This window comes from Natator depressus, chromosome 1, assembly GCF_965152275.1.
Source record: "Natator depressus isolate rNatDep1 chromosome 1, rNatDep2.hap1, whole genome shotgun sequence".
NCBI classification, from domain to species: domain Eukaryota; kingdom Metazoa; phylum Chordata; order Testudines; family Cheloniidae; genus Natator; species Natator depressus.
The window spans coordinates 149,095,613-149,122,264 of NC_134234.1; the positions used below are offsets into that span (position 1 = coordinate 149,095,613).

General features: G+C 41.8%; 1 protein-coding gene across 1 annotated transcript in view; it reads right to left on the reverse strand.

Moving 5' to 3' along the window:
- CFAP47 (cilia and flagella associated protein 47) overlaps positions 1–26,327 on the reverse strand; it is a 635,949-nt gene extending 609,622 nt beyond the window's left edge. The window contains exons 1-3 of the mRNA XM_074968655.1: positions 26,169–26,327; positions 14,467–14,618; positions 3,545–3,660 (exon numbers count right to left, since the gene is read on the reverse strand). Of these exons, the coding sequence (XP_074824756.1) occupies positions 3,545–3,660; positions 14,467–14,618; positions 26,169–26,327 (427 nt within the window). The remainder of the gene's footprint in view (positions 1–3,544; positions 3,661–14,466; positions 14,619–26,168) is intronic.
- Between the last annotated feature and the right edge of the window lie 325 nt (positions 26,328–26,652).

Below are 26,652 nucleotides of genomic sequence, written 5' to 3' on the forward strand. Positions count from 1 at the left end.
GTGAAGAAGGCTATATATGGTTCTTCTGTACCAGGATCAACTTCACTCCAGGTGAATTATACATATGTTTAAAACAGGTAAATGATCAGTACTTCTCACACAACTACTTCTGTTCTAGGAGATAAATGATCATTTATTAGTAATGGCGGATTTCAAAAAAATCAGACATTACACATCAAGTTCCAACCTCGTAGGAGAAAAAAATATATATATATATGAAATCTGTGTACACTCAAAGTGTCCAGTGAACAGCTGCTAGCACTAAACATTCTACTTAGTAATGATGCTAACAGGAAAGGAAGACACTAACATCAATATTTCTTCCCCTAAAGAGCATTTGTCAAAGTTGTAATGAGAAGTATAACGGAAAGGCTATTTACCCTTAAGTGGAAGTTACCTCAGCCAAAAAAAATGATATGTAAAACAGGTAAGCAATTTACAGCAGTGGTAGATTTCCCACTTTAGAAGACCAAACTGCTGCAGAGACATCTCTACAAAAACACAGAACCAAATACAAATTTCAGTAGACGCTTAGAACAAGTTGAAGATGCCTGTCACAAGCATTTTTGTTATATAATATAACAAACTGCTTTGTATAATAGAAAATTTATACTGTTCCATGGATCACCACTCACTTTTCTCCCCATAGAGTTGAGCATTAGATTCTAGGGAAAACAGAAGATTATAACAAACTTTTCACAAAGCAAACAGTATATACAAATATTTTTGTTCTTTTTGTTAATACCTTTCCTTGTATACTTTATATAGATAATACACACATACTAACATCTGGAATAAAAAGTTAAGACAAAAAATTCTAAAATTGCTCAAGTGTGCAACAGTTTTGATACCTTATAGCACAAACAAAATCTGAGCACTAGTGCTTAGTAGATGTTTGCATTTATGTGAACATGGCTGCCTCACAAATCTCCTGTAGATGTATCAGAAGTTTTCAGCCACAGCAAGCTTCCCTCATCCCAAACAGGCTGTTGATGTGATCCTTGAGCTGTAGGGCTGCCAGATTTTAAACAGTGAGACTTCCAATCAAACAGCCATTCTCATATGGCTCTCTTGGCAACAATATTCCCTGTTATTTTTGTGTAAAACAGGTGGATTTTAATCCATATCAAATAAACATCTATAGAAACTTTGACACTGGTACAAAGAACAGCTTCACCAGGATGGGCTGACATGCATGGGATAAAATGATGGTAGGATGATTAACTAAAAGTTGAATTTTGAAGGAATTTAGTATATGTACTCATGTCATCACCTTATCCTTAAAAAAAAGGGAATATAAAAGTGGATCATTCCCTGGAGACTAAAAGTTATTAATTTTATGAGCTAAAGTCACTGCCATAAGAAAATGACCTTCTACATAAGAAACTTGAGCTCACAGGTATCAAATGGCTCAAAAGGATATTCCATCAGCTTAGTCAGGGCCACCTTAATATGATACAAAGCAGGGAATTTTTAGTGAGCATTTCTAAATGTATTAAGTCGCACATGACCAAAGGCCAGAGAAAAATTATATGCTTTAAGTTTGTTCCCTGAAACCCAGAATAGATGCCAAACGATTTCTGGAAGAAAATGCTCATAACCCTGACAAGTGAAAAATGTCGTCAAATAATTTATATGTAGGCTTGGAAGGAGTAGATTTGTATTGGTAAACGTTGGTGTATGTCAATCTCACTGTGCACACAAAAACTAACAAAAAAATATTTCCATCAATAATAATAAAAATGTACAGATAGTCAAAGTAAGAAAAATGTTGCTTATTAGAGTTTGATATAAGGACATTTATTTTGTATATTTTAACGTGATGTTGACAAATTTGTTTTAATAGTTATAAAGCTTTAACTTTTTGAATCTCAACTACTACTGTCATTAAATAACCATCTGACACACACACCCCGAGACTTAACCCCAGGCACTTTCCCTTAACTGTGAAAATTTAAACAGATAAAAATTGGAAAAAAAAAAAAGCTTAAAAATAAATATCTATATTATGTGTCCAAATTATAAAAAAATAAATAAATAAAAATTCAATTCTGCCAAGCCTATTTATATGGGATTGCTTAAAAGATTCCACATAAGCCTTTTCATACCATGTCATCAGAATTTTCTCCTGAAGGGTATATACACTTAAGAAGGTTCCTTCCAAGAAGCTGAGGGACTTGAGACACCTGCTTAGAAACACCAATTTGTGTGATCTCAAAAGCTATGCTGACCAGGTGAAAGCTCTCTAGTTGGAACAGACAGTTGCCCTACCTATTCTGTGGTAACAGGCATGGCCTGTCCCTCATCCTGATGGATTTGCCACTGCAATTCCTACCAAATTTTAGAGCAATATGTCTTGCCAGTGGGAAGATATTGGGATCGCAGACTTCAGTAAAGGTAATAAAAGCAGTTATAAGAAGACATCTAGTGATTTCTAATGCACAGTGGTGCACATCCTCACCAGGAGTGCTTCCACTGACTGAAGAGGGGCAGTGTGGAGGGTTGAGAGCCACGACTCTCAGCTCTGCACAGATCCCCGCAGGGAGCCCAGCTGCCCCCAGGCTACTTGCCTCCCTGCTCCCAGCCGGCAAGCAGCCATCTGAGATTTCTTACCATGCCCGGATTCTGGTCAGCTGCCGTGCTCCCAGCAGGAAGCATGGAGCCGAGAGCCTGTGCGGGCAGCTAGCCTCCCAGCCAGGAGATGGGAGCCTTGGTGCAGCCAGGCTTCCAGCGGGGAGTGGGGAGCCCAGAGGGCAGCCCAGCAAGGAGCAGAGACCCAGCAGGGGAATTGGGGCTTTCTTGTCAATTTTGCAGCTCCATGAAATTGACAAGACAGCCAACAGCAAATGTAAGTAACAAAAAAAGAAAAGGAGTACTTGTGGCACCTTAGAGACTAACAAATGTATTTGAGCTGTAGATCACGAAACCTTATGCTCAAATACATTTGTTAGTCTCTAAGGTGCCACAAGTACGCCTTTTCTTTTTGCAGATACAGACTAACACGGCTGCTACTCTGAAACCTGTAAGTAACACAGTGTCTTCGCAGACGGTGCGTTGCCCTAACTACAATGACATAAACCCTACGCCTCTCATGGAGGTGGAGTTATTATGTCAGTGTGGTAGGGCACATACATCGGGGTGGGACAAGGCTGTAGTGACTACACTGACATAATTAGGTCGATGTAAGCTGCCTTGCATCGACCTAACTGTATAAAATAGACCAGGCCTCAGCCTAGATTCAAGAATACAGCACTACTACAAATGCATTTTTGGATACTCAGAAGTCTTACCGCTGCCAGAAGTTTTACATGAGCTCTCCTTCTCTGAGCAGTTCCACAACACCTCACAACTGAGCTTAAGACACTGGGGGGACTTTTACAAAACCAGCAATTGTGCACTCACAGTCCTGTTCAAATCAAAGCCTTATTTTCTCCTTTATAAGATCCTAAATTCATTTATTGCTGACGTGTGAACTTGAACAAAAACTACATTTTTTCAAGAAAAAACAAAACCTTTTGGTAATTTACTGAATAGTGACATTTACCTGGAGATGATCCATGGTTAGTAATACTAATCTCTTTACTAATTACTTTACTGTTTGCAATCACTCTGCCAAAATTAATCTCCGGCTCAATTTCCAGACAACAGCACGGAATTAATCTGCAGAGAAAAGATATTTTAATTATTTTTTCCCAGAACTTCAAGCTATTTTGTGGTTTTTAAAAGAAATATATTTGAACAATGCAATAGAAAAAAAATTTGCTTTCCTCCTAATTCCATTAACACAATTATTTATGCAACTCACTTCAGCAGTATTATAAATACATGGAAGACATAAAAATGCCTACTTATTAAACTGCTAATCTGTTTATTTTTAATTACTGTAACTTTAAAACAATTTAATTCCAGTCAATGAGCTGAAATGGAATGCTACTATATATTATGTTTCAATTCCTGTGTTATGGCACAAAGACCCTAATATGAATTCTCAGAAAAGCTTTCACTCATTTTGGGTTAATTCCTGTATAAAAAAAATGACTAAAATGACTAAGATAAACATACACATAAACATTTCAATAGTGGCTGACCAAACTAATATTTATCCAGATGTTCACACCCTAGTGCAACAAAACTTATGGCACTCAGTGTTCTTTATTTATGAGCATGCATCATGTAGTTTCAGCGACATTAGTTGTAATAAAAGACGCGGGTGAAATCAAGTTTAAGCTATTTGTTTTGCCAAGAGGCCTCAATCAAAATCAGGGTTCCATTGTACTAGGCACTGCACCAACCCTGACCCAAAGAGCTTGCAGTTTAAGGTTCCAAATCCTTGAATGGATTCCGTGCAGGCAGACTGCTGCATTCAACAACAAACTAAGGAACAAAATAACAAAATAAGGAACAAAATAAGAAAGGCTAAGGCACAAAATGAGTTACACCTAGCAAGGGACATAAAAGGCAATAAGAAAAAGTTCTTTAAATATATTAGGAACAAGAGAAAGACAAAGGAAAACTTAGGTCCTCTACTTAATGAAGGAAAGCCAGGGGTGAAAGTAAGATAAAATACTTACCAGTGTGGAGGCCTGGCCTCAGTCTGAAGGGATGGGGCTGGAGGGGTCAGCCTCCCCCAGCCAGCCCTTCCACACTGCCCGGACCACACCATCCAGGGCTCTGGCTGCTGCCATGGTAGCAACGGCTGGGAGCCCAGGGTCCTTTTAAATTGCCGGGCCCCAGGGCAACTGACCCTTTTGCCCCCACTGTTGGCAGCCCTGGGGAGGGGGGAGCAAAAGGGGCAGCAACGTTAAAGTGCTGCCATGGAAGCGCTTTAACGTGGGATGGGTATGGGCAGGTACCGGCAGCCACTTCTTACCAGTACACTGTCCCGGCCCACTTTCACCTCTGAGAAGAGCTAATAACTTATGACATCAAGAAAGCTGAGGTGTTTAAAGGTCTATTTTGCTTCAGTCTTCACTAAAAAAGTTAATGGCAACCAGATACTTAACACAATTAATATTAACAACAAGGGAGAAGGAATGCAAGACAAAATAGGAAAATAACAGTTTAAAGAATATTTAGATAAATTAGATGCATTCAAGTTGGCAGGGCTCAATGAAATTCATCCTACGGTACTTAAAGAACTAGCTGAAGCAATCTCAGAACTCTTAGCAATGATCTTTGAGAACTCTTGGAGAACAGGTGAGGTCCCAGAAGAATGGAAAAGGGCAAACACAGTACCTTTCTTTAAAAAGGACAACAAAGAGGACCTGGGGAATTATAGACCAGTCAGCCTAACTTAACTACCTGGAAAGATGCTGGAACAATTTATTAAGCAATCCATTTGTAAGCATCTGGAGGATAACATGTTAAGAAGGAACAGCCAGCGTGGATTTGTCAAAAACAAATCATGCCAAACCAACCTAATATCCTTCTTTGACCAGGTTACAGCCTAGTGGGGAATTAATAGACTTGATATATCTTCATTTTAGGAAGTCTTTTCACACAGTCACACATGACATTCTCATAAACAAACTAGGGAAATGTGGTCTAGATGAAACTACTATAAGGTGGGATCACAACTGATTGAGTACTTTCTTTCAAAGAGTAGTTTTAAATGGTTTGCTGTCAAACTGGGTGGGCATACCTAATGAAGTCCCACAGGGGTCAGTCCTAGGTCCTGTGCTGTTCAGTATCTTCATTAATGACTTGGATAACTGAGTGGACAGAGTACTTATAAAATTTGCAGATGACACCATGCTGGGAGCTGGTACAAGCATTTTGGAGGACATGATCAGAATTCAAAATCATCTTGACAAATTGGAGAATTGGTCTTAATTCAACAAGATGAAATTCAATAAAGACAAGTGCAAAGTACTTCACTTAGGAAGGAAAAATGAAATGCACAACCACAAAATGAGAAATAACTGTGCAGGTGGTAGTACTGCTGTGTGTTTTAGTGGCTATCAAATTGAATACGAGTCAACAACATGATGCAGCTGCAAAAAAGGCTAATGTCATTCTGGGTTGTGTTAACAGGAATGCTGTAAGACATGGGAGGTAACTGTCCCACTCTACTTGGCACTGGTGAGGCCTCAGTTGGAATACTGTGTCCAATTTTAGCTGCCACATTTTGGGAAAGATGTGGACAAACTGGAAAGAGGCTGAAGGAGAGCAACAAAAATGATAAAAGATTTAGAAAACCCTGACCTACAAAAGGTTAAAAAAAACTGGTCATGTTTAGTCTGAGAAAAGAAGGGCAGGAGGAGACTGATAGCCTCCAAATACGTTAAGTGCTGTTATAAAGAGGACTGTGAAAAATTGTTTTCCCACATTCACTGAAGGTAGGTTAAGAAATAATGGGCTTAATCTGCAGCCATGGAAATTAAGGTTACATATTATGAAAAACTTTCTAACTATAAGCATAGTTAAACCCTGGAATAGACTTCCAAGGGAGGTGTTTTTTTTTTAAGAACATCGAATCTCCACCACTGGAGGTTTTTTAAGAATATGTTGGACAGACACCTCTCAGGGATGGTGCTGGTTTACTTTGTCCTGCAACAGTGCAGGGGGCTAGACTTGATGACTTCCTGAAGTCCCTTCCACCCTACTTTTCTATGATTGTATGACTCCCCAACCAAAGTGAATGGGGCTTCACATGAGCACAGCAGTCTGCCAATGCACAGTCCATTACTGCAAGAGACAACAAGTGGATCCAATGAACAGAAAGGAGAGAGCACAAAGGTATCAGTGAGACTATTATGATTAGTATAATAAGCAGTGGTCACAGTTATGTGAAGAATGGAAGGGGAATTTTCTGAAATGGACACATTCTGTAAATGCCAATATTTTAAAATCAACTAACTATTACGGTTTTTATATCCCCACCTCCAAAAAAGGTAACTTACCAGTGATATAGTTCTGTGTTGGGACCAGTGTTGACCTTCCTGTGTTTAGAATGAGGCCTAGACAGTTGTGTAAGTGCAGTGTGATATGTATGTGAGAAAGGACTTCTTCCCTTGGACCCGTGCCTGAGTAGCAAGGCATCCAGATAGAGGAAGACATGAATTCCCTTCTTCCTGAAGTATGCTGTCAACTCTGACCATACATTTGGTAAAACTCCTGGGGGCAGAAGACAGCCCAAAGGGAAGAACTGTGTACTGAAAACAGTGGTTTGCTGTGATGAACCAGAGAAATCTTCCATGGCTTGGGAAAAATCGCCACATGGAAGTAAGCATCCTGAAGGTTCTGAGCAGTCATTCTGAGTCAACACAAGGAGAACAGTTGACAAGATGACCATACGCAACCTCATGTATCTGATTTATTTGAGGAGGCTGTGGAGGTCGAGAACAACCAAAGAGAGAGTACCGGGAATAGAAGCCCTGACACTGGTGTTCCAGAAGAACTTGCTCCACCACTCCCAAGGCCAGCAAGGAGCAGTCCTGCTCAAGGAGCAATATCTCATGAGAGGAGTCCCTGAAGAGGTATAGGGGGAGAAGAGTGGAGAGGAACTAGATAGTATAGCCTGATGTGATGGTGCTTAGGGCCCAGCTGTCGTCGAGTCCCAGATACTGTAGAAGTGAGCTAACCTGTCCCCAAATGGAGGCAGGGTAAGGGGAGTGATGACCAGACCACTACTCTGGACCAAGGAGTCAAAGTTGTCACTTGGAGGTGCCAGGGTAGGCTGTGTCAATTGGCTGAACTCCAGACCTGACTGCCTCCTCTGGGACCTATGCCCCTTTGTGGGGCTATCCCTCTGTCACCAGGGAGGAAAAGGCTGCCCAAAGGTGCACTGTGGACAGTATTATTGTTGCTGTTGGTCACCTAAGTAGCACAGCTGCACTGACGGTGTATGCACCCCCAAGGAACGTAGAATGGCCCTAGAATCCTCAAAGATATGCAAGATCTCATCCGTCTTACCTAAAAACAACACCTGGTCATCAAAGGGCAAATCCTGTATGGTCTGCTGCACACTGGGAGCAATGCCCAAATTCTGCAACCAGGGTGTCCTTCTCCTGGTCACTACAGAAGACATAACTCTGGTTGAAGTGTCCAAATGTCTGTTTCTTGAATGATCTACAGATCAATCACAGCTCCTTGATGTGGACTTCGCCCAAACACAACAAGAACTGTGCATGCAGATTGTTGCTAGGGATTGTTCCCCCACAAGATGGATAATATTTAAACTCAGTGAGGGCATCATGCAGAAACACTTAACTAAATACAACTAAACACTAATCTAACTACACTATGGGTACTGTTAACTATATATAACCAGTAAAAAAAACCCGAACTAATGAGAGAATGTGAGGTTAAGACTACACAGAGCTCCAACTCCAGCCACAAGCGGTACAAAGGAACTGAAGGAGATCGGGGCGGTGTTGACTCTTATAGCCAAGAGAGCGGCTATGGCCACAAGGTGTGAATCTCACCCCTCCTCATGGACTGCTCTGCAAAATTCTCTGGTCCCAGCACACATATACCTAACTGAAATACAGGGATGCCTCTACTCTAAGAACTATATCTCTGTAAAATTTCTCATAATTCCACTACTCAAACAAAATCCTAGCAGCAATGTCACTTGTTTTACAGATACCAGTTCTGCACCAACACGATTTCTTAGCTGCTCTAACCAGTGGTACGGAGAGGTACCAGCTTTATTACTGTTTGGAGAATAATTATGTTTACTGACATGAATCTGGAGGTCTGATGTTATGAGAATGATGATTCATCCCCAAGTAGCTTCTTAATTGGTAAGGTATTCAACACAACTGAAAGAGATTAGTCCTTTTTCATGTCCCAATACTACCTTTCATAGTTTCTGTTACCACGCTGTTTCTCTCCACCTATTGGCAGGTGAGAGAGCCATTTTTAGGAATAACTCTGTTTTTATTCTCAGCATAGCATAGAGAGAATTTCATGCCAATATCAAGAAATGAGGACTTTGCTTTGCTATGTCTCATGCTACATCAAGTCGCAAATTTAGTGTGGTCTGCACCTTATACTTTTTGAGTTAAAGAAAACAGAGACAAAAATATAGGCTAGTATAGATTGGAGAAAGACAGGAAATCCATCCTGAGAAAATGCTCTCACGGATGTTGCAAAAACAATTTTTTTTTTTAATTTTTAAATACCTTGCTCCCTTGCAACATGATAAACTGTCAAAGTAGTAAATTCTAGGAGGCGATAAACTGGACTATTAGGACATGAAATAAGTACAGGGAGACAGTTAACTTGTTTACAACTTTAAAGGACACCTATAATACATTTTAAGTATTCTACAGTTCTTCCAAGAAGTTCCTTCAGAAATATGAAAGACATTAGAATCTTGTCTAATTCCACTCAGGAACCAGCTACACTTCTTCTGGAATGCATATGAATCAGAAGATATTTTGTGACACTGAAGAGATTCCTTAAGGGAAAAGACTATCTATTAATTCCTGTGTGTTTTATGATGGAAAGGTCAAGTTGTTGAAAAGATAGGAATAGTTTTTTTGATTTCCTAAAGGACTCTGTACCATTCAAATTAGTGCTTAATGTTTTACAACAAATCAAATTTCTGTTCATTTGCTTCATTTTTGTCTGATTTAGGGCATAAGGTTTCTAGTCCAACTGCATATTTTACACAGAGTACTATCATTTAAATTTGATTAAAACCTATTAGACCGAATTCACTGCTGCTTTAACTCTATTAGAAAAAAAAATGGAGTTACACCAGGGATAAATTTGGACCACCATCAAATAAATTGTTTATGTTTTATCATTGTAAAAACTGAGTGCACTATATCACCAACAGTTAAGGCTGATGACTGGGGTAACAGCAAAAGGGCAATGTAATTAATTCCAATTTAGGAAAGTTTCTTTCTATGCCTGTGACACTACCTGAGAATTATGTACTCTCTCATAGCTGAAGCCCTCAGCCCTGTAATGCATTTAAGCACATGTATTGTCCCATAATACAGTGGTATAAAGACAACAAATGAGTTGGGGGAAATGGTAGTGTTGGACACAGTTCAATAAGAGAAGGTTAATGGTCTAGGGAGATCAAGTAAATTTCAATCTCATGTTTATTTATCTTTACACATGTATTGTATTAGACAAAAGTTCTCATGCAAGGTTAACATCTAAGTTCATTTAAATGAAATTTAAGTCATCTGCATGGAACTGGCAAGGAGGAAATCCCAAAAGCTAAAATAATAATATATATGGTATAGAAAGAGAAATATTTTACAAAGCATTCTACAAAGCAGTTAAGAACATATCTATAACTTTGTTCATATGAGGCTGCAGATTATGCTTCCAGTGCCACCTGAGCAAACTCACTTAAAGGTAATTTGCAGATCTGGTCAAAATATTTCATTCAAAACATTTTTTCCCCAAAAAAAATTGTTTTGTCAAATTGGGCATTTCCATAGGAACTATCCTATTTCCAATAATTTTTTCAGGTTTTCATTTAAAAAAAAAAAAAAGATTTCATTTTTGGTCAAAAACTTGGGGGAGGGGGAGGGGATTGTTTTCTTCCAAAAAATTTGGGGGAAGGGGGAAATGGTTTGTTTGTTTTTAAGAAAACCTGAAAACTTAATAAAAAAATTGCAACAAAATCCAAAAATATTTTCACATAAATCTTTTGAGAGAACAAAAACAACCCCACTCCCCGACAAGTGCTTGCAATATTATACATGTGTCGTGGAGGGCATAATCTGGAGATTATGGTGCTGCACAGATGTAGCCAAGCACATAGTTTGGCCTGCAAAACCCCTATGACAGTATGTGAGATGGACATTACCCGGTTTGATTGGCACAGCTCAGGTCACATTTGCAGGACTGGTATTTAGAAAATACAACTTTAAGGTCCTTATCAAAGGGCCAGTAAAATCTCTGAATTAGATGTTTCTTGGAGACAACCATACACTCCATTCCTTCTAAATTCACTCTTCATACATATTTAACTTCAGTTGTAAGAAAAAATATTTTAAGATTTAGTCATCTGTATATCTTCCTTACTAAATGTTTGCCTGAAATAAATGTATATTAAAAAAGCTTTCAGGAGTGATATTTCAGAAGTTTCTAGTCTTTACTAAAACTGTTTTATTAAGAAATTTAGCCAGCCATGATGGGTAGTGCTCCAGAGAGATGATCTGAACCTGCCCATATTTTTCCCATTTTATTATATAAAATCCTCTCTTCATAAATTAATTTTTAAAAGGTTGTTCCAGACTGGAACTTTTCTCCAAAACCCTCAGATTAGATTTGATGCTTGTATCAATCTTCTTCAAACCACACCATAAGTAGCAAAAATTGAATTCATATATCTGTACAGAGAATTGCTTCAGATATAGCAGATCAGGGATAGACCAATGGGGAAGGTGTTTCATACTCAACAACCACAAAAGGAAATAAAATATTAAAGGCAGATAATAGGCATTTAACTCTGACAGATCAAGTACTCCAACAAGTGCCAGGTCCTTTTCATGATCTTATGCAAAATATATAAATTCTAGTTACCTGAGATTCCATTAGACTGTTTCTTTTAATGCTCTGAAATGCTGAAAAATCAAAATCTCATTCTGAAGCAGGAGTAGTCCTATGGGATGTTACTCAGGGCCACATTCATATTTACAATTTTAGCTCCGCTAAGCAGACAATGAAAATAAACTCTCTATATAGTATTCTCTCACATTCTGATTTATGACGAACTACAGACTAGATTTGCATCATTAAGTTTACAAAGAATACAGCAGTGCTGAATGGAACAATTTAAAAAAAAATTACTTGTCAACAAAAAAACCCTGACACCAGCGCAACCAACATTATTACCCTTGAGAAGAAACAGACTTTTTCAAAAATAAAGACCACAAAGTTTATTCCTTCTTCCGGGACACATTCACTGAGTAATATGCATTATTCTGTAGAATTTTTCTGCAGACAGTCAGTTAAATTTTGAACTTCACAATGAAAAAAAATTACAAAAATTCTCTAGGTTTTATGTATGATAGATTCCTTTCCAGAAGTTACCACAGTAAAAGCTTTGTTATCTGGCATGTTGGAGGGGGGGTGGGTGCCAGAGACAAAAATTCCGGTTAACTAAGAGTTATACTTACCAATGGTGGGAAGAAGTTTGGGTATGGGAGGGTTCTCGGGGCTGGAGCACAGGAGGGGGTGCAGGCTCTGGGAGTCTGGGTGAAGGAGGGAGCTTGGGGTAGAAACTTGGGATGTGGGAGGGGTTTCAGGTGCTGGGTCCAGGCGGCTCCCCAGAAGCAGCGACATGTCCCTGCTGCTCCTAGGAGAAGGTGTGGCCAGGCAGCTCTGCACACTGCCTCTGTCCATAGGCGCCACCCCCGCAGCTCCCACTGGTCCCCCGCACTCCCAGTCAATGAGAGCTGTGGAGCCAGCACTCAGGGCAAGGTGGAGGCAGCGCACAGAGCTCCCATGGCCATTCTTCCACCTAGGAGCAGCAGAGACATGTCGCCGCTTCCGGGGAGCCACACAGAGCCAGGTAGAGATCCTGCTGTGCATTCTGGTCAAAAACTGGACATGTGGCAACCCTACTGAAGATTTGTATTGGGAGATATCAGAAATGCCGGTTTCTAGAGCTTTCCAGTTAGTGAAGTGCTTTTACTGTAGTAGTATTGCCTTCCAAAAGGCTATCTAGAACCTCAAGCAGGAGGAGGTTTTACCTGCAAGAAAAACAACAGACAGGTGACAAAATCCAATTTGTTTCCTAGACACCCAATTTGCCATTTCCTACTTTAGAAGAATGTGTGTAGAGACCATTCTGCAACCACTACAGTGAATGGTTCACACAGACTTAAAAGATATCCAGATGTTCCTTCATTTTATGTGGGACAAATAGAAATAGTAGTTTCAGCATCTACCACATAATGTCTTAGTCACTCCTTGACTTGCAACTCAAAGTTCAGACTGCTACAGTTTAAAAACAGGATTTAAAATACAGGACTCAAGCAGAAATGATCATCTCTTTGAAATGTTTATGTTTTATATCCAGTCAAGAAACATTAGCCAAAGAATGGCATTTTTGGCGTTCACATTTAATTTGGTCAACATTGAAGAGTTCTTGATTACAGAACAATTAGTCGACTTCCTGAGTCTGGGAACAGATAATAGAACAAGAATTTAGCTCTTAGTCTGTTCTGTAACAGCAAAGCAATTTTTGGCTCAGACGAAGATGTGGAACTAAAATTACATGCTTAGTCTGAATAAATGAACTGTAAGATTTGGAGACCATTCTGGGAGATGTGCTATACTCAAAAATTTTGCCCTCATTTAGTGTATGGATGTTTTAGCTGAAGCTTTTCCTATTCACAAACAAAAACATGGCCGGACTTTCATATGTTTAAAGAAAGAATGCATGAGTAAGTTCAGAAAAAACTGCGGCCATTTCTTTAATGCACTGTTTTAAATTTTGGGACCGTTGCTCATAAAGTACTTACAACTACAAATGAAAATATAATTCCTAACTTAAATTGCCATTTCTGAGTCTCCTCTTGGTGACTACCATCTTGATAAAAGTGACAACTTTATTTACACTGAATTTGGAAGCCTGAAGGAAGACAATCAGTTTCTATCATGCTTTAATACTCATATAACATCAAATTGAAAACATTTTTAAATGGGAGAGAAGCAAATCAGAGAAGAGTAGAAAGAAGTGACAGATGAGCAAAGATGAAGAAGTGATGGGATAAGCATAGCCTGGATGAAGCATCCAAATATCCTGCCTACTTCTTGACAGAACTCTCAAATAGTGAGGTTTTTATCTAATGGTCTGAATACCACTTATTCTGAAAGGGAATCCATTACTGCCTGTTCAGGTCATTTTTTAGGTTAGTAATCATTTTACAACGACTATTGTTTTCAGTTGTTTATGACTGTGGATGCTATTTTTTTCAAAAGCATAGGTTCCAATTTGGTATAGATTATCCTATAATCTGAGACCCCATTATAAATTTTTAAAATATTTACAAAAATTGAGGAAGAAATGCTTCACTATAATCCAGTCATAACTATATGCACAATAATTATAAGGACTTACATATTACTGACTGAAATAGTGAGTATATTCAGGGAAGAAAAAGGCCATCCCGTTTAATTCCAATTATACAATTGGAAAGTATCTGAGAAAGCCATTTATCATGAAAACCATCATAGCCTAAAAATATAGAGCACAGATGTGAGCCCAAACCACTCCAGTTTCTTAACTATGAAGACTGAGTACACTTGATCAAAATTTAAGTCCTTTGTCAACATCAAGAGACATCACCAAAATGAACATCCTACCTATGTGACATTCTTAAAAATCAGAAACTTACCTTTCCAAAGAAATTTACCATTTGTTTTCAAAATTCAGATAACAAATTAGTTACATCATTATACATGGCGATATGTATTAGCATACTTCCCTTTCGAGTAAAATGAAAATATAATCAGCAGTTTATGTACTTTAAAATACCATACCCTATCAGCGGGATCTCAATTACATCTTTTTCTACCAAAAGGAGTAGTCTATCTTGAAGGTCCTCCTCACTGTCAGGATGATATTCCACAGTAGCTGTAACTTGAAGACCAGATGGAACAGGTTTATCTGGATTTTCCACAATCAATTTAAACTACAATGAAAAAAAACCAACAATATTTAAATCAATTTTTAAATATTTCTAGAGAAACCTCTGTATATCAGTATATTTCAGCATAATATGTTGGAGTTCACCTATTTAATTAACATTATGATCAACAGCTTTAAAATTCTACTCACTATTCACCACTGGCAAGTAGAAGATGTTTCCTGATAATATAGTAAGCTAGAATACTGAAATTTTGATTTCTGCAAAAATTAAATTTCTTTTAACACTGTATTATTTCTAGTCTTGATGGTTGAGAAGATAAGCTACCAAATGTGAACCAATGCACTGCTATCTTCCTGACTCTGCAGACAGAGAGCTCCATTGCCTCTGCTGCTGCTATTAGCTTTCCCAAACAACAAAGGCAAAATTATGAAGACTTTGATCAGTTTCCTCGTTATTATTCAAAACCTTATAAGTAGCAGTTAAAGTGCCAAGAATCAGAGCAGTTTCATTCTAGTTTTCCTTGGGAAACACATGCACAACTGTAAAGGCACACAGTACAGTTAGTTATTCAATGAGGAGATGACTCAGCTCAATGGAAAGTCTCCCACTGACTTCAATGAGAGTCGGATTAGACCCTGAGAAGGAAGAGGGACCCAAAAAAAATCAATATTGAGGGAGTACATCTTTTTTTTTCTTTTGCACATCTCTCTTGGGTTGCAAACTTGTCACATGTGTATTGACCAGAAGCCAATATAAAAAGTTTGAGACACCTCCACCTGCCTCCCCTCTCCCTACACATACTCCCCTGAGTAGGAGACATGTTGAGCAACCTAGTAGGAATCCCAGTAGGAATTCTCAGGGAGTAGGGATGGGACCTAGGATTTTGACCAAGGTATTAGCCTCCAAGTCAAGCCAATATTTCCTAGTGAAAGTATGAACTGAGCTCCAATAGTAACTTTGCCAATTTTAGGGAATAGTATATTACATATGCAAACAAGGGTGGCCACTTCTTCTCACAGAATGGAGTCTTGGCTTTTCTGGTCAGCTAGATCATCATAAATCTTAAGATGAATGCAGTGACGGATTAGCCACTGGGCTGAGGGGGCCCATGCCCAGGAACCCTGGCCAACTGACAGGCGTCCCATAAAAAATCCACAACCAGGAGTTCAGAAGCCCAGATACTTGGCCACCGTGTGGGGGAAGCCCCCACAGGCCAACTCCACGCCCTGTCAGCAGCGCCCAGCAGCAGGGGAAGCCCCAGCACCCCATGACCACATCCCTGATAGAAGCCATGGGGCAGCAGGGGAAGCCCCCAAACACCCGACCCTGCTCTCCGGCAGAAGCATCAGGCAAGTAGGGCAGGAGAAGCCCCAGCACCCCAACCCCGGTCCCCTGCAGACGTGTAGGGGATGGTGGGGGAAACCCCAGCACCAGGACCCCCTGCAGCACCAGGACTGGAGGAGCTCTCACTACCTGCTGCAGCTTCAGGGCCTGGGGAGCTCTCACTCCCCAATGAGGCCCAGGGCTGTAGTGGGGGACAGAGCTCCTCCAGTCACAGGGCCATGGAGGGAGGGAACAGAAAGGAGCGAACGGGTTGCAAGGGCCGCAGTGGGAGACGGAAGGGGTGGGGAAGGAACCCTGGATGGAATGTGGCGGGGCCCCAGGGAAGGGGCGAAGAGGGCCCCCACTTGCTCTGGCCCAGGAAATCTTAATCTGCCTCTGGTTGAATGTGAAAAATGATGCACAGGCTGCAGCTGGGACAAAGTGAAGCTGCCTGCCTTTTTCATGGCTCAGGTCACTGTAAGCAGATCAGGCTTGGGCTCAAGTCCCTTCACTCCTAGTCAACTTCTGATGCCCATTTAACGCCTTGTCAAAGGAATGAATGGATCATGCTGTGACACTGCACCCCATATTCTTCATAGTGATATTATTATATGATGATGTAATTATGATTAATTTTATGAAAGATAAGTCATGTGAGGTGTCTTTGGAAAAGTTATGATTTGCTGAATATGATTACCCTATTTGTATGGTTATATCTTTTTGTATCTGAAGTGATGAATATTGACTATGTGTATGTATTTCAAATGTAGTTACACCTGGATAACGCCCACTAGATAAGATGCGTTCAGTCTAGATAAGTGGTTCTCAAACTGTGGGTCGTGACCCCATTTTAATGGGGTCGCCAGGGCTGGCTTTGAGTTGCTGGGGCCTGGAGCCAAAGCCAAAGCCTGAGCCCGTGGATGACAGAGTAGGTTACAGGCCCCTTGCCTGGGGCTGAATCCCTTGTGCTTTGGAGTGGTGGGGCTCAGGCTTCGGTCCCCGCTTCTGGGGTCCTGTAGTAATTTTTGTTGTCAAAAGGGGGTTGTGGTACAATGAAGTTTGAGAACCCTTGGTCTAGATAGTGAGTGGGGAAGGGCCTATTCAGAGCAATGGGCCATTAGGAAAAACAATAGGCCTGAGGAGAAGCTTATCTCCCACCTGGTGATGAGCCTTCCTGAGAACACTCCAAACAGCCTGTGAGTAATGGCTGCTATGACTCTAAGGACACGTGATCAGACCACATGATGCTGGACTCCATCTTGGGATGTCAGTATTTTTCCACAGACTGGTCTGTGAACCAAGCTTTGAAAAAAAGGGTTCCTGCCATATGCAAAACCTATATAAGGCAGGGAGTAACATCATCTGGTGTTCTTCACTCCCCACACAAGATGACTCCTAGAAACACCTGAGGAACAAAGACTGAACTGGGGGAAGTGCTGGACCCAGGCTAAAGGAATGTCTAGCCTAAATGAAACACATGGGGATTCCAAGCCGAAAAGCAAGTGCAGCTTGCCCCTTAAGAACCTGCAGCCTGCTTGCATCATCTCTTAGACTGAGAATCTGCTAACTCATATCCAATTTATTTAATATATTAAGCTTCGTTTGTGTTTTTGTTTATTTGCTAGCTAATCTGCTCTGATCTGTTTGCTATCACTTATAATCTATCTTCTGTAGTTAATAAACTGGTTTTTGCTTTATCTAAACCAGTGAGCTGGAGCAAAGCGTATGGGAATCTTAGCTCAAGGGGTAAAAGCTGTTGAATATTCCTCTCCACGTTGAGGGAGGGGGCAAACTTTATGAGCTTATGCTGTACAGTTCCCTGTATAGCACAAGACTGTATAATTTTGGGTTTATATTCCAGAAGGGGTGTGTGCCTGGGGAGCTGGGAGTTGCCTTAGCTGTAGCCTTCCTATGCAGAGGCTGGTCAGACAGCTTGCATGTAACTGCAGCTGGGTGTGCCCCTACCTGTATGTATGCTAGTGAAAGTGCAGGCTGGAGGTTTTTGCAGCTTGTCACAGCAGTACAGTGTGAAAGGGAGCCCAGGCTGCTGGGTCAGGGGCTCAGTGGTACCCCAATTCCAGGTGGCACCCCAGGGGGAACCTGTCACACAAGCCTTGACTACATCATAGGTCACGCTTTGATATATGAACCACTGCAACAGCTGTGCTCCTCTAGGACAATGCCGATCACTAAGCACAGTACAAAGCATATGAGAACGAAGGACAAACCATTTTCTGTTGAAGGGAATTGGCTATGGAACAATTTTCTAGAAGAGATCAGGCAAATCCAGAGTCTGAACATCTTTGAGAAACATTAAAAAGCTTTCCTCTATAGGTGATACTCACAGTTTGAACATCACTTTTATTCCCAACCCCATCTCCCAAAAACAAACTACCGATACCTCAAGCAGAGTTTCTGACCCTGTAAAGTGAGAAGTGCCAAAGTTTCCATGAAATCCACTAGAGGCTTCACTATTCTATAGATTTATGTGGAAGGCGCTCAGATACTATAGTTATGAGAGGCAATATAATACTCTAAGAAAGCTAAATTGTAATATACTTTATCCATTTTAGCAGTCTTTGAACAGAATGGTCTTGGGCTTTGCTCTCCAATAAAACAGAAATCAATTAAATTTATTTATGGAACAGCTTTGATTCCAGTCAGGTAATAACTGAGTGCCCATGTAATCTGGCCTCCTCAGTAAATCAAGAGGTCAGAGCGGTGAAGACGTGGAGCAAAATAAAGTTGGTGAAAGTGGAATAGTATGAATACTGTATGGAAAAACTTAGACTACGGTTGGAAAACAAATGTACTGTTGTGAAAGATGATATAAGGAAATCTAGCATTACGGATGTCACCAATTCTCCTAGCTCAAGTGATGGTAACTAATTTTAAATGGAGGGGTAGGTGCTCAGAATCTCAGAAAAAAAAATCAGGCCACTCATTGAAGTGCTTTAGATGCCTAAACATGGAGTTAGATGCTTAATTTAGGCATCCACTATAGACAAGGTTAACTGTAACCTCACAGAATGATGATGAAATGATCAATTACTCAAGAACTGAATAGAGACACCCTCCACCCCCACCCCAACAAACAACACTTGTGATGGGGCAAGGCCAGATGGCTATAGAAAAGTAGTGGGAGATAGACATATTAGCTCCAGGCTAAACAAATCCCTGGTATCAGGATAAGTGAAATGGCAGCTGCTCCAGGTCAATTAAGACACCTGGGGCCAAGTAAGAACTTTCCAGAAGGCAGGGAGAAGGCTAGGTTGATTAGGACACCTGAAGCCAATCAGGGGCTGACTGAAACTAGTTAAAAGCCTCCCAGTTAGTCAGGTGGGTATGCATGTCAAGAGCTGTGGGAGGAAGTTGTGCTGTTGGAGAGACTGAGTAGTACAGGCCATATCAATCACAAGGAGAGGAGGCCCTGAGGTAAGGGTGAAGTGGAGCTTGAGGAAGTGAGGCTGCTGTGGGGGAAGTAGCCCAGGGAATTGTACCTGTCATGTTTCTAAAAGGTCAGCTACCATAGCTGATACTATTAGGGTCCCTGGCTGGAGCCTGGAGTAGAGGATGTGCCTGGGTTCCCCCTCTCCTTTGCCCCCTGATTAATCACTGAGACTGGGAGACAACAGAGACTGTGCAAGGAAGGATAACTTCTCCTCACCTCCCTTGCTGGCTTATGATGAAAATGGCTCAGTAGACTGTGACCCTTGTCTCTAGAGAGAGAAGGGTTATGTGGAGGGCCACAATGAGCTTCTGAGGCTAGTGAAATCTGCCAGGAAACGCAGGACCATGGAGGCAAGGACAGAGCTTTGTCACACACTAGAGAAACCATGTTAGCAGTTGGAGGGGAGGCTTGTAGTTAAGGTTATGAAACAGGACACTGGATAACTAACTCAATCCCTGTTCTGATTCAAACATACTGTGTGATCTTGGCCAAGTCACTGAATCTGTGACTCCATTTCCCATCTGCAAAATGGCGATAACAGCATTTCCCTGACTCACTGTGGTGTTGTGAGGATAAATACCTTAGTAACTGAGGTGTTTGGATACAATGGTGATGAGGAAGGGTAAACAACTGATATACTGATGCAGTACCCATCCTCTCTCCAAAGAAGAGAGATCCAGGACATGAAGAAAGAATGGGAGCTTCTTTGAAAGAAGCAACAGATCTCTCAAGTCCATACTGAAGCAAGTATGACAATTCAAGCTGAGTCCTGCCAATTTTTTTTCAAGGACCTTGAGAAGCAAAGGAAAAAGCTTGAAAACTGGGGAAAGAGCAGTATACATAAGCCCCACCACCCATTAAAAAAGGAAAGCATTCTAACAGAACTTGAGTCCCTGCCTGCTCTGGAACACTACCTCACTTACATGGTGTTCATACCTGTGGCAAAGGGATTCACATCTGGATGACACTATTTGGCAAAGAAAGAGGATTCACTGAGTTCTTGAAAGGAAACAGTTCCGGGGGGGAATCAAACTCTCTACTTGAGTTATTTCACCCAGGAGAGGATAAGCAGGATTCACCATCAAAGATTAGTTTGATATGCAACTCCCATATGGGTCTCAAACACATGGAGGCTTCTTTTCTGCAAAAGCACTTCTAATGCTAACTGTGACTCTGTCACTTAAAATCAAATGAAAACAGTCCCTTTTCCCAATGTCCCATAGACTCCACCTGCACTTTCTCAAGAGCAGCATATAAAGACCTCAAGAACTCACTATATTTTCAGAATTAGTTCATCTTCCCACAATCATCCACTGAGGACTCATGGATTTTCACTAAGAGTCTCCCTTCTCCATGGACAACTTTATTCAGTTCCACGAGTTTCGAATGCTCCTCCAAGTTGGGAGGCCTCCTCCTTTATGCCTGCAGCATTCAACCACGCAGGCTTCATGTATGTGAAGTGCATCCCACTGTTGACTTCCCCGGGCACCAGCACCCATCCAGCTAGGAACAGCTTTGGCCAAGAGTTCCCATTCATTCGACAGTTTGGAAAAACAAAAGGCTGCTTTCGGGTACTTTTCCCCCCATGCATCTCCTCACAGGGCTGCAGTGGGCACTGTGCCTGTGTATCTGTGGTCTAGTCCTGCCTACTGGCAGGAAGGGTGTAACACTGAGCAGCACCTACGGAAAGCGGAGACAGCAGCATCCATTTGCAGAACACCAAATCCTGGGGTGAGAGGCCCCACTTGTTACTATCACTAGTTATTTGTATTGCAGTAACACCAGACCTTCCCCCTTCTCCCCCATCAGAATTTGACACTTTGCTGATACTATGCATGTTCAGTAACATCTGCTGAAGCTGCTGCCCTGACTCTGCCCTCACTTCAGATTATAGTCTACTCCTTGCTGTTCACCAGTGTTACAGGGGACAAATCAGATGAATATTCCTGGTGCCCAGGCACCACGGGCCAATAGAACTTGCTGCCCATGCCACTCCGGCAGAATGGGATAAAGGATTTGAACAACGGTCCTCCTCATCCTAGGTGAGTACTCTAATCTTGGTATTACAAAGTGGATACCTCCTTGCCTTTTGGCTGTTGTGTGTCTCTCAAGAAACAGTTTAGGCACTTAAGCCACCTGACTCCAGGAGAGGGGTTCTCATTCGTGGATCGCCAGGCAGAGCTAGGTGCCTGCATGCAGTGGGGATTTAGGCACACATCCCTCTGATTGGCATCTCCCAGAAGCTGTCTTTGCCAGCTGCCTGTCTAGTGAGCTGGTTTTTTGTAGATGCGACTGTGGTGCCTCTCACCTCCCCTCCCCCATTCATTATATAGGGAACTTAATCACCTAACTCAGGATTTGTGAATTGCAGCTGTGTTCCTCTGAGAGTATCTTGGTGCCTAAAATCTAGGCAGGAGCACTGCAATGCTTAAGTCCCTTTTTGAACGTGGGACTTAGGTCTTTTCCTCACTGATAAAAAAAGGTGATTTTTGTTTTATTTGGTAGCTCAGGTGCGGGAGCTATTCTGACATAAAAACCACAGTGAGAGGTCACTTTGGCTTTAGCAGTGAGGAAAGCCTGAAAACACAACTCTTCAAGATCAGAGGGCAATATATGCATACGTTTGTGCCAAAGTTCAGAAGTTCAAAGTTCAGGAGGAGCATGTGGTTTGGACATCCATTAGGGGAGGATCTATAAATGGAGATTCCCTATGTCCTAATAAGGAGGAGAGGATGGAAAATGATAAAATACAAGGAGGATCTCATGAGAAACAGTCAAATGAAAAAAGTCCCATTCAATTACATCATGCAATGGGGACAGCCTAAAAACTACACGTTTTTAAAATGCTTATATATCAATGCTAGAAGTCTAAATAATAAGACGGGTAAACTAGAGTGCCTAGTATTAAATGAGGATATTGATATAATAGGCATCACAGAAACTTGATGGAATGAGGATAATCAATGGGACACAGTAATACCAGGGTACAAAATATATCGGAAGGACAGAACAGGTTGTGCTGGTGGGGGAGTGGCACTATATGTGAAAAAGCGTAGAATCAAATGAAGTAAAAGTCTTAAATGAACTAAATTGTACCATAGAGAATCTCTATGGATAGTAATTCCATGCTTGAAAAATAAGAATATAGCAGTAGGACTATATTACCGACCACCTGACCAGGATTGTGTTAGTAACTCTGAAATGCTCAGGGACATTAAAGAGGCTATTAAAATAAAAAACTCAATAATAATAATGGGGGATTTCAACTATCCCCATATTGACTGGGTACATATCACCTCAGGAAGGGATGCTGAGAGAAAGTTTCTTGACACTTTAAATGACTGCTTCTTGGAGCAGCTGGTCCTGGAACCCACAAGAGGAGAGGCAATTCTTGATTTAGTCCTCAGTGGAGCCCAGGATCAGGTCCAAAAAGTGAATATAGTTGGACCATAATATAATTAAATTTAACATCCCTATGGCGGGGAAAACTCCACAGCGGCCCAACACTGTAGCATTTAATTTCAGAAAGGGGAACTACATGAAAATGAGGAGGTTAGTGAAACAGAAATTAAAAGGTACAGTACCAAAAGTAAAATCTCTGCAAGCTGCGTGGAAACTTTTTAAAGACCCCAAAATAGAGGCTCAACTTAAATGTATACCCCAATTTAAAAATCATGAGAACCAAAAAACAGCGACGGTGGTTAAACAACAAAGTAAAAGAAGCAGTGAGAGGCAAAAAAGCATCCTTTAAAAAGTGGAAGATAAATCCTAATGAGGAAATACAAAAGAGCATAAACTCTGGCAAATGAAATATAAAAATATAATTAGAAAGACCAAAAAAGAATCTGAAGAACAGCCAGCCAAAGACTCCAAAAGTAATAGCAAAAAAAAATTTTAAATACATCAGAAGCAGAAAGCCTGCTAAACAACCAGTGGGGCCACTGGATGATCGAGATGCTAAAGGAGCACTCACAGACAATAAGGCCATTGAGGAGAAACTAAATGAATTCTTTGCATCAGTCTTCACAGTTGAGGATGTGAGCGAGATTCCCAAACCTGAACCATTCTTTTTGGGAGACAGATCTGAGGAATTGTCCCCAGTTGAGGTGTCATTAGAGGAGGTTTTGGAACAAACTGATAAACTAAACAGTAGTAAGTCTCCAGGACTTGATGGTATTCACCCAAGAGTTCTGAAGGAACTCAAATGTGAAATTGCAGGACTACTAACTGTCATCTGTAACCTATCATTTAAATCCGCACCTGTACCAAATGACTGGAGGATAGCTAATATGACGCCAATTTTTAAAAAGAGCTCCAGAGGTGACCCTGGCAACTACAAGCCAATAAACCTCACTTTAGTACCGGGCAAATTGGCTGAAACTGTCAGACACAGTGTTGGAAATAGGTAACATGGTTTTTGTAAAGGGAAATCATGCCTCACCAATCTACTAGAATTCTTTGAGAGGGGTCAACAAGCATGCAAACAAAGGAGATCCAGTGGATATAGCAGGAGTCGGCAACCTTTCCAAAGTGGTGTGCCGTGTCTTCATTTATTCACTCTAATTTAAGGTTTCATGTGCCAGTAATACATTAAAGTTTTTAGGTCTTTTTCTAAAAGTCTAACTAAATTATTGTATGTAAAGTAAATAAGGTTTTTAATGGTTTAAGAAGCTTCATTTAAAATTAAATTTAAAATGCAGAGCCCCCCCAGACCAGGGGCCAGGACCCAGGCAGCGTGAGTGCCACTGAAAAATCAGCTCGCGTGCCACCTTCGGTACACGTGCCATAGGTTGCCTACCCCTGGGATATAGTGTATTTAGATTTTCAGAAAGCCCTTGATAAGGTCCCCCACCAAAGGCTCTTAAGCAAAATAAGCAGTCATGGGATAAGAGGGAAGGTGCTCTCATGAATTGGTAACTGGTTAAAAGATAGGCAACAAAGGGTACGAATAATCAGTTTTCAGAATGGAGAGAGATCAATAGTGGTGTCCCCCAGGGATCTGTACTGGGCCCAGTCCTATTTAACATATTCATAAATGATCCGGAAAAAGGGGTAAACAGTGAGGTGGCAAAATTTGCAGATGATACAAAACTACTCAAGATAGTTAAGTCCCAGGAAGACTGCAAAGAGCTACAAAAGGATATGACAAAACTGAGTGACTGGGCAACAAAATGGCAAATGAAATTTAATGTTGATAAATGCAAAGTTATGCACATTGGAAAACAATCCTAACTATACATATACAATGATGGGGTATAAATTAGCTGTTACCACTCAAGAAAGAGATCTTGGAGTCATTGTGGATAGTTCTCTGAAATCATCCACTCAATGTGCAGCAGCAGTCAAAAAAGCAAACAATGTTGGGAATCATAAAGAAAGGGATAGATAATAAGACAGAAAATATCCTACTGCCTCTATATAAATCCATGGTACGCCCACACCTTGAATACTACATGCAGATGTGGTCGCCCTATCTCAAAAAAGATATATTGGAATTGGAAAAGGTTCAGAAAAGGGCCACAAAAATAATTAGGTGTATAGAATGGCTTTCGTATGAGGAGAGATTAATAAGACTGGGACTTTTCAGCTTGGAAAAGAGGCAACTAAGGGGGGAGATGATAGAGGTCTATAAAATCATGAGTGGTATAGAGAAAGTAAATAAGGAAGTGTTATTTACTCCTTCTCATAATACACGAACAAGGGGCCACCAAATGAAATTAATAGGTAGCAGGTTTAAAACAAAACACAAAGTATTTTTTCACACAAGGCACGGTCAACCTCTGGAACTGCTTGCCTGTGGGTGTTGTGAAGGCTAATACTATAACGGGGTTCAAAAGGGAGCTAAATTGATTCATGGAGGATAGGTCCATCAATGGCTATTAGCCAGGATGGACAGGAATGGTGTCCCTAGCCTCTGTTTGCCAGAAGCTGGGACTGGATGACAGGGCATGGATCACTTGATGATAGCCTGTCTGTTCATTCCCTCTGGGGCACCTGCCATTGGCCACTGTCAAAGGACAGGATACTGGGCTTCATGGACCTTTGGTCTGACCCAGTACGGTCGTTCTTATGTAAGTACAAATTTAGTTTTGAAAACCTGATCAATTTGCGTAAAAGTGACAATGGATTTGGAGGGCGGGAGGGGTTATAATGAAGGTGTTTATAAGACAGATTTTCTGCCTAATAGCTTGTGTTTAAAATGTATTAATAATAAACATATTTCAAAGACTGTTTACAATGCTTTACACTAGTTTCAGTGTTTTCGTAACATTAAATGTTTATTATAGCCCCTATATTTTGTCATCTACAAGGGAAAGAAACAAAGGAAAATCAAAACCTTCAGGGTTTAATATACAATAGCCCTGCAGTTTACCGCTGTAAAATGTTTTTTTTTTTCAAATTACAAAAATATAATGTATGTGTCCACATTTAAAACAGAGTCCCCACAACCATGACAACTTGCTACCTCCTCCCACCCCACCCCTCCCCCAGGCGCAGGAGATGGGAGAAGGCGAGAGCCAGCAAACTGTGACCTATGTAGCGCCCCCTTCCCCCACCACCACCCTTTGCTACCCTTGGACCAGAGGATGGGGACAGGCCAAGGGAGCACGTTGCATCAGGGCAGCAGTTTGCAACATGACACCGGGCCCCCCGGCCCGGAGCCCGCCCCTGCCCGTCCCGGCGGCCTGCCCGAAGCGAATGCGGGGACTCGCCGTGGGCAGCCCCGGCCCCGGCTCTCCCATGGCCCAGGGGCTCCCGAGCGGGGGCAGCCCAGCGCCGCGGGGCACCTCGGGGGACGGCCCGGCCCCGCCTCTCACCTGGGCGCGGCGCGGCGGCAGCAGCTGGAGGCGGCGGCTCCCCGGCTGCAGGTTCTGGACGCTGAGCAGCGCCCGGTACCGGCCCCCGGGCACCGCGTCCACGAAGCGCAGCTCGGCCGGGCAGAGGCGCAGCCCGGCCACGTCCCGCGGCCCCGCCATGGCCCCGCGCAGCGCCGGGCGCCTGGAAACGCAGCCCGCCGCCGGCACGACTGAAGGAGCCGGCTCCGCTTGGAAACGGTCGCCGGGCAACGAAAACAGAACCCTGATTGGACGAGATGATGAGCGGAACTTCCAATCCAACCAATAGGACGAGATGCTCCGGGGCTGAGGGCGGAGCCGCAGTTGCCCCCACCTCACAGAGTCCCAGGCGATCAAGGGAAAGTGCCAGCCTTAAAACTCCAGCCCCCCGTGCCCAGGCCAGGGGCGTGTGGCCCATACACCCCCATGTGACCCCCCCCTCCCCGCCTCTCAGTCCTTTGGGAAC